A 14,152-nucleotide genomic window follows, 5' to 3' on the forward strand; every position below is an offset into this window, starting at 1 on the left:
ATAATGGTATTTCAAAAAAAATTTAAAAATAATGATCAATATAGCACTAATGAATTTTTTTGAGGTGGAGCATTTGCCCCTTGTATGTAGTATGTACATCCGTCCCTAGTTAAAGTGTTTAATTGGAGAGAGAAGGTGGATGTAAGTATTAAAGTAGAGAGATAAAAAAAGATGAATATTTTAATAGGAATGAGAAAAAATGGTTGAGTGTATTAACTGGAGAGAGAAAGTTACCAAAAAAGGAAATGTGCCTTCTTAGTTGGAACAAACTAAAAAGGAAAACGTGTCATCTTAAGCGGGACGGAGGGAGTAGTTATTAATAAGGTAAACAATAATAAGAAGATTTTTTAGCAATATTCATTCATATATTTGTAAATTTATTAGTTATTATTTGCTAAAAAAACATAATTTATTATAATATGTTCGCTAATTCCTTTTTAATTATTTTTCTTATAAAAAAATATTTGTAAATTCAAATAGAAAGTGTGTGTGTGATCAGATTTTCTATACACTAGTACAACACACGCCAACATATCTCTACTCAACATCAATAGCTCTACTCAATATTTGCAAGGAGTGTCGGCTTGATTCAAACTATCAAGTAGTCCAGTACACAAATTATGGCCGGCTGATTCAACTACCTCCAAATAATATAAAGGATTATTATGCAATATTTAAAACCTTTTTGCAGTAGATACTCAATTTTGGTGTTCACTTCAAATTTAGTGTTGTTTGATTAAAAACCCCAAAAATGGGTATGGGTATGGAGTATGATTGGAGCACATTTTTACATCAAAAATGAGATTTGGTGTATGATTGGAGGTGGTCTTAGTAGTTTAATGATATTCTGTATGATACTATGACGTTGTAGAACCGCCTCGGTCTGGATTAGATTCCCGGCTGGTGTATTTATATAACGCTGAAAATTCTGCAGTTATGTGGCTAATGGGTTACCTACTCTACTCGATTTATGGACAAATTTGCAACTGTATATGAGCTCTTTAAATTTGCAACTAATATTTTATATGTAAAAATTTGATATATCATTTTATATTGCGATTCACATATATTGAATAATAGAGATATACTTCCATTTGAATTAAACCAGTACTATTATAATGTCTATGATTATCTTTATGTACGAATAAAGTGGAGTATATTAGTATTATAAAATATTAAGAATTTTTCTGGAATAACTTTCATTTTTTCTAACTTTTTTTAAGCTTAAGTAAATAGGGTTGATTAAGTAATACTTATATTAGGTTATTAACTTTGTACACCACAAGTGACACATTTTTTTTTTATTCATTTTGATATAATGATAATCAATAATTAAATTGAAGAGAAAGTAACGTATGAGATATAATATTGTACTAAGATGTAGAGAGATTCGTCTCCAAATTATTTTCTCCCTCCACCTTACGTTATTACTTTACTTTATATTTACTTAAGTATTAAATAGTAGTACCATTTTTCCAAATTATAAATTGACTTTTTGTCCAACCAGTAATTATTTTTCAAAATTGTCTAACTGCCTTTTGATTGACCTTGAAAATTCGTAATGTGAATAAATTATTTTGGTATCAATATTTAAATTTGAAGTCCTTTTAATTAGTGTAATTCTTCTGGATAGTCCCTAAATTAACTTCTCTCATCTTTTTCTCTTGAACAAACAAATAGACACTCCTACATGAACTAAACAAACTAAATAACATACCATGAAAAATATCAATGGTACATAACCGTAAATTGTCAGAACTATGCCTCATCATCTGGCCTCCAAGTCAGTAATGGTGATTGTCTCATTCTCTGATGGTGAAGTAATAGTTCCCACTTCCATAGCCGCAGGGCTTGAATTTCTCTCAACAAAAAACCCAGGCTCTTTTGGTTGAGGAAGATTTGTTCCATCACTTTCTAACATTGGAATCACTGATGACATGATTGGCCTATCATGTGCAAATTTCTGAACACACAATAATCCCACTTGCATGCATCTCATCACTTCACACTCCACAAATGTATCATCTAAACATTCATCCATCAACTCTAGGATCCTGTTTTCTTTCCATAGCAACCATGCCTGTTACAATAAGAACAAAGGTAAGTTATTTGACCTTATTCTTATAAATGAAAATGTCACCATAAGTATACATGGCTCAAGAGGTTTAGATAGTGATCTGAGGGTCCATATCCTCTGCTCTTTTTGCCGCTGATTATCTCTAGCAACACGACTCCAAGACTAAAGATGTCAGATTTCTCCGAGTATTTTCCATCCATTAAATATTCGGGAGCCATGTATCCACTGCATAAAGTTATTCATCTTAAGGTCACTATACATAAAATGGAGTAATCTAAGGATATGAGAGAACCTTACTATGTTCCAACAACGCGTTTTGTTCTACCAAGAGATTGATCCTCTTGAAATATTCTTGCTAACCCAAAATCTGATATTTTTGGAGTTAAATTTGTGTCTAGTAAAATATTGCTCGTTTTGAGATCCCTATGAATGATCTTTAATCTGGAATCGTGATGGAGATATAGTAGTCCCCTTGAAGTTCCCATAATAATATCAAAACGCTTAGGCCATGTCAACAATTCTCTCCTGCTGTTATCTGCAAATATTAAACACCGTGTGAATTTAACAATGGATTGAAGATTGAAGGAAGGAGGCATGAGATTTGACAAACAAAGTGATTAGAGTTTACCAAAAATGAAATAATCAAGGCTTTTATTTTGGAGGTATTCATAGACTAGTATCCTTTCCTCTTTTTCAATGCCACATCCCAATAATCTGACAAGGTTTCTATGTTGGAGTTTTGCAATCACCATAACTTCATTTCTAAACTCTTCAAGACCTTGCCCTGAAGACCTCGACAATCTTTTGACTGCGATTTCTTCTCCTGATGGCATGTTCCCCTACCATTTTATTGTTTTTTACAACTCTAGCACCATAATTTACAACTTCAACAGTCTAATTCAGTGTATTACCTTGTAAACATGACCGAAGCCTCCAACTCCAATCATGTTTTCCATGGAGAAATTATTTGTTGCTTGCACAATAGTTGTCATTTTGATCACAGGTAATTCTAGATCTTCATTATTCTCTGTCATTGCTATTAAGCGAAATGAAAAAAGAATTAATGACTTTGTATTAACTTGACTTTATGCTTTGAGCATGAATAATCTATATTTTCTAGAATAGCAGCCACTGCAGAAGTTAAATTGTTACCTCGCTTCTTTAATCTTGCTACGCCTCCGCTGATAAAGGCTGAGATGAGAACACCAGAAGCAATTGATATCAGTATTATCTTTATAGGACTTTTCTTCTCCTTCTCCATCTCGTTCTCCTCCTCTAAACCTGTGTTAAAATCTACACACAAAATCAGCGGTCCATGTCATATGGCTTTCATTCCCTTTCCTCTTGCAGAGTGGATGCTCAAGTATCTAACTAATATAGACCTCGTGACTAAAAAAATTATAATTATAGTACATGACATGGATATAATTTCTTCAAGTCCATTAACAGTAGGACTAGTACTTTATCTTACAAAGGGAGCAGCTTCTATATGCTTATTCATATTGCTCTATGCAATAAATTTGATTAACAATATACAATGTACTCTATATATCTCATGTAAAGAGAATTTGGGTAGTTATGGAATGAGTTACCTAGTTCAGAAACTGGAACCCGGATATAGACATTCTGCTTACTATCTGCTCCAGAAAGTTGTTTGGTATCAATGAGTTCGCCAAACCACATCAAACAACCAGTGCCTCCATTAGTAATGGATGGATTAGCATAAGCAGTGCAACTGCAGTTTTTTAAGCACTCAACTTTGCACTTACCAAGGCTCATTGTTGTATTTAACCAAAACCTCAACATATCTGGATACTTAACCCCTCTGAGTGGTAGAAATCCATCTCCACCATGGCAATTTAATAGTCTAGTTCTAGTGCATCCTCCGGACCAATCTTGAAAGTCCCAATCTGTTTGGAACTTTGGCGCAAATCCCCTTAAACACTCGCATCTTATTGGCCTGTCGGGCCTACAGATACTGTTAGGACCACAACTGGCATATTCGTCGCATGTATCCAGGGGAAACATGGTGGCAAGATTCCACTTGTCTTTTCTGAGATTCATAGTATACCGCATGATTGAACCAGATGTATGTAAAGTGGTTCTTACGAAAAGTGAGCTGTCGTAGGGATCTACAATGGATATCAACCTCTCTTGTTTGAAAACAAACACTGGCTTGAAAATGGGATTGGGCAATCTTTGATGGCCGGAAAAGTGCATTCCATTCCACTGTCCAAGCCGGTATCTTTTTCTTGCCCCTTCCAGAGCCACTATATCAGCTAAGCCTTGGTTTTGGATCTTATAAACAAAATCACCTGGAGAAGGATCATCCGGACTTGTCCATGACGTCATATACTTTTCGACACCGCTATCATTGTCGTCCACCATCATCATTCCCGGCAACATGGTGTCAGTTGGATAATCAAAACTCTGCCATGCATAGCCTTGTGTTGTGCTCATGTTGTCAATAAGAACTAAATTTCCAGTATCCAAGATCTGTAAAATTGGATTTGATGCCACCCTTGATGAATTTGCCAACCAGATAATGCTTTTGCCACTGCTTATAACAAGATTTGTATTTCGGGAAATCATCAACACCGGTGCTTCTGAGGGAGGGATGGGATGGTTTCTATTTGCAACCCATACTACAACATCTGGTGTGCTCTTGTACCATATTCCTAAAAATCTTTTCAAGGATTTTCCAGGTGAAAAAAAGCCAGTTTCAAAAACTTGGTTTTGAGAAACTAGAGTCTGCCCAAGAATAAGCTCTTGATTTGGAAAAAGTATATGATGCTTGGCTGCTCCAACAGTTAAAGTTAGAAAGGCGATTGTTAGGAAAAAAGATTGTGCCATGGTATAATTTGATTACAAGTGCAGCTCACGAAACAGTTCTGTCCTATTTTTCTTTCATTGGGTTTCCATTCTAATTCATGTTGCTAGTCAAATTTGATGTCCAGTTTTTTCTTTGCTAGGAACTGAAAGTCAAACTATTGCCTAACTATTCATAGTCTCTATTATTTAAACATATTCAAATATTAGAAGAAATATTATTCAAAAATTGATGTAAATTTTCATTTGTTGTCCCTAGAGTTGCCCGGCCTAGGGCCGGCCCACCAATGAAACGAAGCGGGCCTGGTAATTCACTAGGATTTTACATGATTTTAGAAGGTAGTTTTACTTGGTTTTGATCATATATTGTGTACTTTGAGACATGGTTATAGCTACTTCTCTATTATGTTGGTATTTTGATCATTTTGTGAAGAATGTGTAGAAAAGTGTACAAAATATGTGGATGTGCAGCTGCTCAATGTTCGAGACAGCTTTTCTGGAGATTTTGAAGTACGATTCGCATGTAATGCATACCATTCTCTTCGTCTTCGAAAGAGCTTCGCGTGGATATCTTAAACGTCTCAATCGGAATTCGGTAGAAGAAGTTATGACCGTTTTACCAAGACTGCAGATCGGAGCCATAAATTTCTTTCTTGTATGATTTATCTGCATTCATGTACTTGTTTCTAGAACTTGCTCTCAGTCTGCCTAAATCTACATAGTGTATAAATGATAAAAGAGGACGTTAGGCCATCCTTCTAATCTACTCTATATGTCCAAATTTATGATCTCACCCAAAATATTTTTCCTAGCTAGCCACTTTGAGCCTTTAAAGTCTTTTTCTTTGGAAGCTAAATAAAAGGGAAATATCCATACACTCTTGGGGATAGTTATTTTACATCTTGTGAAAGAGTTGGGAGAGATAAGGTAGAAAGAAAGTAGTGTGTGAAAATTGCGTAGACATTTGTGGTTTGGATTAGATAATTTGTTGTGCAGAAGAAAGAAAGCAAGAAAGAAAGAAAGGATGTATAAAAGAAAAAGGAAAAAAAATGAAAAGAAAAAAAAATCGAGAAAAAAAAAGAGAGAAAGAATGAAAAGAAAAAAAGAAAAAATTCAAGGAATTTGGGAAGTGAGAAGAAATCTGGACAAAGTCTAGAATTTTACTGAGATTTGAATTGTTGGTTGGATGTTGAGTTTGATATAGTAGAAATTGATCAGTTTTGCTATGTTGGGTTTAGTCACTTTTTAGCCAAATATTTCCTCACCTTACCAAAGAGCCTACATTATAACCTAAAACAAAGACCTTTCGGATTTTTGATTTTAATCATATAAGTAGAGAAGGGATTAGACTTCGAGCAAGCCTATGGTAAACTTTGCATGTTGCATGATCTGAGAGCATATATTCTTTACCTTATACACTTTAAGAGTGAGTGATAAATACACTTCTAAATACTTGTGAGCGCGTGTACTTTGATCAACGAGCTAGTAATGAAAGTGCACTAATAAGCTTTGCTTGATTTGATTTGTATTCTTGTCGAACTCTTTATTTTTTTATAAATACTAAGGCACTTATGAAATCTAGTCCTTAACATCTGTGTTTCTTATTTAATTTTTCTCTTGTTTTGTTTGAGGACAAACAAATATTTAAGTTTGGGGGATTGATAAACACGGGATTTGCATGTTTTTAAGGCCTAGATTTGGCTCGTTTTAAATGTCAATCTTGCAAATTAAATTCTTAAATTGCATATATTATATATTTTGGTATTTTGATGTGTTTGTTGATAAATGATAGAAAAAGATAGAAAAAATGTGCAAAAGTGTCAAGGTTCAGCAACTTCTGTTTGAGCCCATCTGCCAACGAGTTTGAAGTCTAATTAATGCTTAATACATACCATTCTCTTTGTCTTCGAAAGGGCTTCGTGTGGATATCTTAAACGTCTCAATCGGAGTTCGGTAGAAGAAGTTATGGCTGTTTTACCAAGACTGCGCAGAGCAGTGACATAGCTGGCGACCCGCCAGGTTCGCATGCAAACGAACTTGGCGACCCGCCAGCAAAACACGAGAAAAACGCCGTAGGCAGCTGGCGACTCGCCAGCTTCGACGCACACCCAATTTGGCGACCCACCAGCTTCGTCCGACAGTTTATATCGGGCCCAAAGTCAACCCTGGGTATATATATGCCTAGAAAACGCCTCCAAACACAACTTACACGCCTCCTACCCCAAAAATACCATTTTTCTCCTAGAAAGAAGAGAAGAACGAGTAGAGGACGAGTATTCATCGCAAGATTGATGACGAAGCCTCCAATCACACAATCCAATTCTAAGAGTTTCTACTTTTAATTTTATTCTTGTTCAAACAATGTTTTTGAATATTTCTTTGACTTTTGTGTTGAATATGAGTAGCTTAATCATTCGTAGAGTTCTACGGGGGAGATACAATGATTTTTATGTTTAATTGATTTCCTTTTTCTATGTCTTGGCTCATGTGGTTATTTTGACTTCTCTTGTGCTTATACATTTATTTGACTGATCACCTTATAAATGCATGTGGATTTTACTACAATACTCGGGAGATGAGTAGTTTAATTTGAAAGAAGAGAAGTTGACGTCTTTGCCAATATAATCGACAGATTTGAGCCTTTGAATGAAGCTAAGTATCTTAGGAGCTTTTAGGAGTTGTTACCTTAGTTCTAGGAAGGACACTTCGGTTCTAGGTAGCAATCTACAAATTATATGCTTTGAGAGAAGATATAGTTTTACCTTAGTGATAGCTTAGTAAAATATAGTTTTACCTTGAGACCATCTGTTGGCATAGTTAGGAAGTTAGTTGAGCACATGAATAATTAATAAAATCCCGTAGGATTCTACCCTTCTCATCCTTGATCTACATCCGTTTTCTCTTATTTGCTTTTAGTTTTCTATTTGAGTTTAGTTGTGTTTACTTTGCTTTTAAATAGATTTAGAAAAACCAAAATTCCGATTCATCTGATAGTAGTTGAGGTTGGTTTGTGGTACTTAGGTTGACACTCATTGTCTCTGTGGATACGATACTCTTTGCTTACTATTTGCTACATTAGCCCCGTACACTTGCAGGTATACTTGTGTTAAAAATAAGTTGAGTCAAGTTTTTGGCGCAGTTGCCGGGGACAATTTTGTGTTACTATAGCCTAATATCGTGATAAAAATTAAGATTACTAATCTAGATTTTACTTGCTTTATTTTTTTCTTTTCTTTTTGAGTTATTCTCACTTTTGTGTTTGTCTTTTCAGGTTGTATGCTCACTCGCTCTAAGGGGCAACCATTAGAGTTATTTGATCCTGAGATCGAAGCATCCAACCGAAGGAGAAACGCTCAGAGAAGGCTCAACCAAAGGCGATCACTTTCGCCTCTTAAGAGAGAACCGTCTACTCTTGTTTCAATAACAATGGCGGACAACAAAGAGAACAATGCACCACATCCAGATCCGGTAGTCCAACAACTACAATTACAACTTGCAGATGTGCTAAAAGAAAAAGAGGAACAACAAGCCATAGTGCCAGTGCAAAACATGTACGCTTACAGAGAGGTAGAGAACCCACCAATTTGCAACGATGGGATCGATGCCAATCATTTTGAGCTCAAGCCAGGATTGCTTAATATGGCTGAGGCTAATTCTTTTGCGGGGGAAGGCCAATGAAGATCCCAACAAGCATCTCACTAAGTTTATTCAAATAAGTAACACGGTGAAGCTTAATGGGATGAGAGATGAACAATTCAGATTAAGGCTACGACAGCATTAGGTCAGGATCTGTTAAAACGTGGGATGACATGGTAGACTTATTTTTGGAGAAGTACTTCCCACCCAGCGAAGTTCTAAAGAGGCACACAGAGATAATTCAGTTCTAGATGAAACCTCATGAGACAATCCAAGAAGCATGGGCTAGATTCAAGACACTGCTGAAAAGATGCCCCAAGCATGGTCTAAGTCCGAGACACCAAGTCATAACTTTTTACAGGGGGTGTACTCCAGATGCAATGCGTGAACTGAATTGAAGCGCAGGAGGAGCACTCCTTCAATTAGGAGAGAATGATGCTATGCAAGTGATTGAGAGAGTAGCTTCCACTGATGAAGGATGGAATAATGAAAGAAACAAGTCATACAGGGTGGCCTCTGCTACAGAAGATGATAGGATAGACAGAATGTCAAAGCAACTAGATCTTTTGACCACTCAACTGGGGATCATGGAGATGGGAGACAACCTGGACCAGAACTGCAAGGAGGAGTTGAAGGTGTCAACTATGTGCACCAAGGAGGGAATAACATGAACTTCAACAACTATCGCCCTAACCAAGGTGGTGGTAACTATAACAACTATGGTAACAAAGTGCATCCTAATCTCTCATATGGGAATCCAAACAATGCTCTGCAACCACCGCCAGGATTCACAGTGTCTAATGGATTGGTAGAACAGCAGAAAAAGCCTACTACTTAAGATATCTTGGCAACATTCATGAATCAGACTACCAAGTACATGGAGAAAACTGACAAGTAAATAGAGAGCACTAGTCAAAAGTTGGGGAAGGTTGAAAACGACGTACAAAGCTTGAATGTGCATATGAAGAACATTATACTTAAATTAGTCAAATTTCTCAAGTAGGTGTCCAACATCAGCCAGTAGAATTGATAAAATTAAACAAATTCAAGAGTTAAACATTTGTAAATAAATATTAACTTGCACATTAATCCCTAAATATAAGAACTTTGGACTTATTTTAATTGTTCATAGAAATACACAAACTTAAATAAAATATCCTAGTACAATTTCTTAACAAATTAAATAGGAATTAAAAAGATGAGTTGAGTTGTTACCTTCTTATGGAGGCGGCGTGGATGGTTGGAGGGCGGAGGCGACCGCTGAAGCTGGAGCACAGTTGGAGGCGACAGCTAGAAGGCGACGGTTAGAGCATGGCTGCAGGCTAGAGGGCGGAGGCGGCGGGATGGTTGGAGATAGGTTGGAGGCTTGTTGGCTTGGAGAAAACGAGAGATTTGGGAGAGTGGAGAACGGGAGAAAGAGGCGGATTGGGAGAGTGGAGAACGAGAGATCAGGGATACATATTTGGGAGTTTATATATACTCCATAAAAACATATATAATATCATATTATTAAATAAAATTCAGTTTTTCGGTTTTTAGGGTTTTTTTCGTCCGAACCGAAAAATCAAAATTTTCAAAATTTTGGAACCGAACCGAACCGAATAACCAAAAAATCGAACTGAATTGTAAATTTTCAGTTTGGTTCGGTTCGAATATTTGATTTTTGGTTTTTTTGCTTACCCCCTTATATGTCATCATCATCTACTAACAAAACAAAACAATTAATATTGGTTATTCCTTTAGTTATACATTTTGCTTTTAAATAGAATAAAGAACATGAAAAATATTGTTGACATAGAGTCAATAAATGAACTTAAACACATTATTAAATTTAGATTTAGTTAATGTGATATAAAAATACAAGTTATATGTTTTATTTTTGCATATAATACGTTTAGGACATCTTTAAAATACTTAAATAAAAAATTTAAACAAAGCCGTTTGGGCTGGATCAGACTTAGCAAAATTAGAAAAAGCTAGGCCCAACCCAGCCCGCCTCAAACATGAATCTAAGCCAAGTTGGGCCTCAATATAAGCGGGCCTCTGCAGGCCCAGCCGACTCACTTGACATCTCTAGTTGCAACAACCATATCAATTATGTAGAAAAATAGCCATATCAATTTGTTAAAAGAGTTAATTTCATACTAAGTCCAATAAAGATGTCTCACTTTCCTTTTTGATTTATTCTACTAAAGATGGGCATTTCAAGTTTTAGAAAAAAAGTTCTGTTTTACCCTAATATAAATATTATATTTTCTCTAACACATAACACACAATAAAACATTATAAAATTTCAAGTCATGTCACAAATGTACTCCCTCTGTCCCGTAGTATTAGACTCACTTCTTTTGGGCATATAATTTAAGGAATTGATATTTAAATAGTTAAAGTGGAGAGAATAAAATACGAAAGAGGGAAAAATAGGGAGAGAAGAAAAAAAAAAGTAGGTGGAGAATAAAATAAGATAGATGCTTTTTGCTAAAAAAGGAAATAAGTCTAATATGTTGTGATATCACAAAAAGAAAAGTTGGTCTAATACCATGGGAGACAGAGGGAGTACATCTTTTATTGCACGGAAGAATACATTGTTACAAATTACATACAATACTAGTTCTAGTATATAATTCTTTTGTTCAGAGCAGTGCCTCAACCTGCACCGCTTGAATGGCTTGGCGTTTCTTCCGAACGATTGTCAGGCAACCGTGCCAGGCGCCACCTTTGATATGTTTAAATATATTTACAATCTCAGTAGTATTTATATTTCTTTGATAATTTGATAATTTAATTCATAATTCCAATGGTTGGAGTTTGACTGAATAATGAAATTATTTTATACAGCTGCCGAAAAAGTTTCTTAATGTATATAAACAAAAAATAAATAGAGAATTTTTCATACTCCAAAATTTAGGAAAAATGAGAGCCACAGCACGGATTGCCGAATCTCACAAGGAGAAAAGACACGAAAGACGAAAGCCGGCTCAGAATTTCTATAGCTTATGATAATGTTAAGTACTGTAAATCGAACTAAACAGCACTGGACCGTCAATAAGCACCACAAACCATTACTTTTATAATGAAAATAGGTTTTCAAAAAGCCTCAGAATTGCAGAATATCATCACAGGAAACTCAGTCCCGAAAGATGGTGTAATTTGATTAGAGATTTCATCACAGGCAGCTCAAAATCGAAATCAATTTCGAGAAAACAAAAAAACAATCAGAGAAATGGAGAATTAATTGAATGTTTTTCTCATGGCCAATCCCAAGAGCTAATCGCAGCAACCCGCTACCCAAGGCGATAGGATATGACAACGCTTACCTTCGGAAATCTCCGGCGAAGCCGCAGATCTCAACAAAGGAAAAGCTTTTTCTGGCGACGATTCAATCCGGGTTATACGAACACAGATCTACGCTCGCCCCGATTTTACATTAATCGTCGCGAAATCACATACTACAAAAAATCGAATTCGAAAGCAATTAAAGACTAATGTGTGAAGTGTGTGGGCTTCCGAGTACGCAGCTGAACTCAGCTCAAGGGTGGCGATTTCAGTAGAATGAAAGGGGTATTTATACATTTAAGCGATTCGTTTGTAGCCGTCAGATCTGATCCAGCAATTTAATTTAGTTTAACAGAGCCCTAAGTTCTTAGTAGCTAGCCCAATAGTCGCTAGCTTCTTAAGAAAACTAAATCCATTATTTGGGCTCTAAAGCCCAATAGCTCGATGCCTCTTAATAAATATAAATTGCCAAAACCATATAAATTACTAGTTCAATTAATTTGAGGGGAATTACGTTTGATTACAAATTTACAAATACTGCATCGGTTCCTTAAAAATAGAAACTATCTTTCTTTCGGGCCATTATTTAAAAATGAAAACTTTCTAAATTTTCTATTTTAAGACGTGAATCTCACAGTCTACTAACATTACTTTCATTGTTTTTTCTCTTCTTCTTTCTTACATTACCTATTTTTCTTTTTTGCTGTTATTTTACCAATTATTTTCTTACTTTACCAATTTTCATTAAAATTCGTGTCGTTTCAAAAGCAGCACTTGTTGCAATTTATTAAACACATCAAATAAAGAGTGAAACTCATAAGTAGGGGTGTCAAAATGGATATCGAGTATTGGATATCCGATATCCAAACCCGAAATATTGAATAATTGGATATCCGATATCCGATTTTTCAGGTTTCGAGATCGGGTTCAGGTATATGATTTTTGAATTATCGGATATCGGATAACCCGATACCCGATCGAGTATACTCAAATTACCCGAATTACTCAATTTTTTTAAAAAAATTAAATTTTAATAAATTATGTATTTATTCTATTATTTAAAAAATAAAATAATTAAATTTAGTCCCAAAATCTTTTACTCTTAAGTCACATTTAGAGTTAATATATGAATTGTGATGTTTATTATTGATGAACAATGGATGCTATAACTTATTAATTTTTTATTTCTAAAAATTTGTAGTCGTGTTTTTTTTTCTCTTAATCGAACTAATTTAAGTTTGTATCAAATTCGAACTATTACAAGTTTGTATTTCTAAAAGTTTGTATTTAATTTTGTTAAAAAAATAAAAATAAAATAAAAATAAAAATTCAAAATCGGGACTGGATACCCGAGTCGAGTATCTGGGTATCCGAAATCATTTTCCGATCGGGTATCGGATATTAGATTTTAGGAAAATCGGGATGGGGTACCCGAAATTTTCAAATCAGGTATCCGCGGGTACCGAATTTGACAGGCCTACTCATAAGCATGTTTTCTACTCCTTTTTTCTTTATTTTGTTTAGTAGTCACTTTTTTATTTAAAATTTAAAATACCAACAAACTTAGTTGGATCAATAAATTGAAATACGACAGAAAACAAATGAATGATAGAATGACCAAATAGATGAGTCATTTTGCAACTTTGGTATGTTCTATAGAAGTGGAATTATTTGTTTTTACTAAAAATTAATGCATTTCTTCTTACTTACTCTATTCTCTCTTTATCTCTTCACCTTTTTCATTTTCTATTTTATTCTTCCTTTCCTTAACTCATTTAACACTTTAAAAAAAAAAAATTGTGTGCCGAAAAGAAACATCTCCACTATTATTGAATGAAGACTTAATTAAAATTTGTTATTGACTTTTATTTAATTTAAATTGTAAGATTGAGAGGGTTTAAAATTAAAATTCAATTTACAATTCAAATGCTTATGTGATACTCCTATTTATGGAGTAGTACACGATAGAACCGGATTTAATATTGAATGCTTCAATTTTAAGTTCACACCTTCATTTTCATATTACCAAATTTAATATGGAAATTAGAGGTATAGATATAATTATTAGAAATCGACGTTTTACCCTTGATCTAATAAGCTCCACTGAGCCAAAAACTCGGTTAATAATGTAGTATTCCAAATACGGAAAAATTATAGCAACTGCACCAAAGGTGCAAACATAATGGCAGTAGGCAAGTCAAGTTATATTCTTGTTAAGCTCCCTCGAATCTATTCAGTTTCACGTCAATTTTTTTATTCCAGATCTATTACCGAAGAAGATACTGTTGAAGCTGAAATTCCAGAGTTATATCTGGTAAAGCGGCCTAACATTTT

General features: G+C 34.8%; 1 protein-coding gene and 1 non-coding gene across 9 annotated transcripts; both read right to left on the reverse strand.

Moving 5' to 3' along the window:
• Nucleotides 1-1,630: 1,630 nt before the first annotated feature.
• On the reverse strand, nucleotides 1,631-12,066 carry LOC125187298 (receptor-like serine/threonine-protein kinase SD1-6). 8 transcript variants are annotated; one of them, XM_089058993.1, is made up of 9 exons: nucleotides 9,758-12,066; nucleotides 3,847-9,158; nucleotides 3,670-3,714; nucleotides 3,230-3,358; nucleotides 2,989-3,113; nucleotides 2,706-2,916; nucleotides 2,375-2,612; nucleotides 2,152-2,302; nucleotides 1,631-2,080 (listed from the first exon to the last, which is right to left on the reverse strand). In XM_089058993.1, exons 2-9 carry the CDS (start codon nucleotides 4,928-4,930, stop codon nucleotides 1,769-1,771), a joined length of 2,295 nt encoding a protein of 764 aa, XP_088915119.1. In that variant the 5' UTR covers nucleotides 4,931-9,158; nucleotides 9,758-12,066; the 3' UTR covers nucleotides 1,631-1,768. The 8 variants fall into 8 exon arrangements, with proteins under 8 accessions (XP_088915119.1, XP_088915118.1, XP_088915117.1 ...); XM_089058992.1 differs by having other exon boundaries at nucleotides 3,230-3,370; XM_089058991.1 differs by having other exon boundaries at nucleotides 3,670-9,158.
• LOC125191498 (small nucleolar RNA SNORD96 family) lies at nucleotides 11,635-11,718 on the reverse strand. The gene has a single exon (XR_007171172.1). It is a non-coding gene; the product is annotated as a small nucleolar RNA SNORD96 family (small nucleolar RNA).
• Nucleotides 12,067-14,152: the final 2,086 nt, after the last annotated feature.

This window comes from Salvia hispanica, chromosome 5, assembly GCF_029641045.1.
Source record: "Salvia hispanica isolate PSC_SH4W2 chromosome 5, Shi_PSC_v1, whole genome shotgun sequence".
Classification (NCBI taxonomy): Eukaryota; Viridiplantae; Streptophyta; class Magnoliopsida; order Lamiales; family Lamiaceae; genus Salvia; species Salvia hispanica.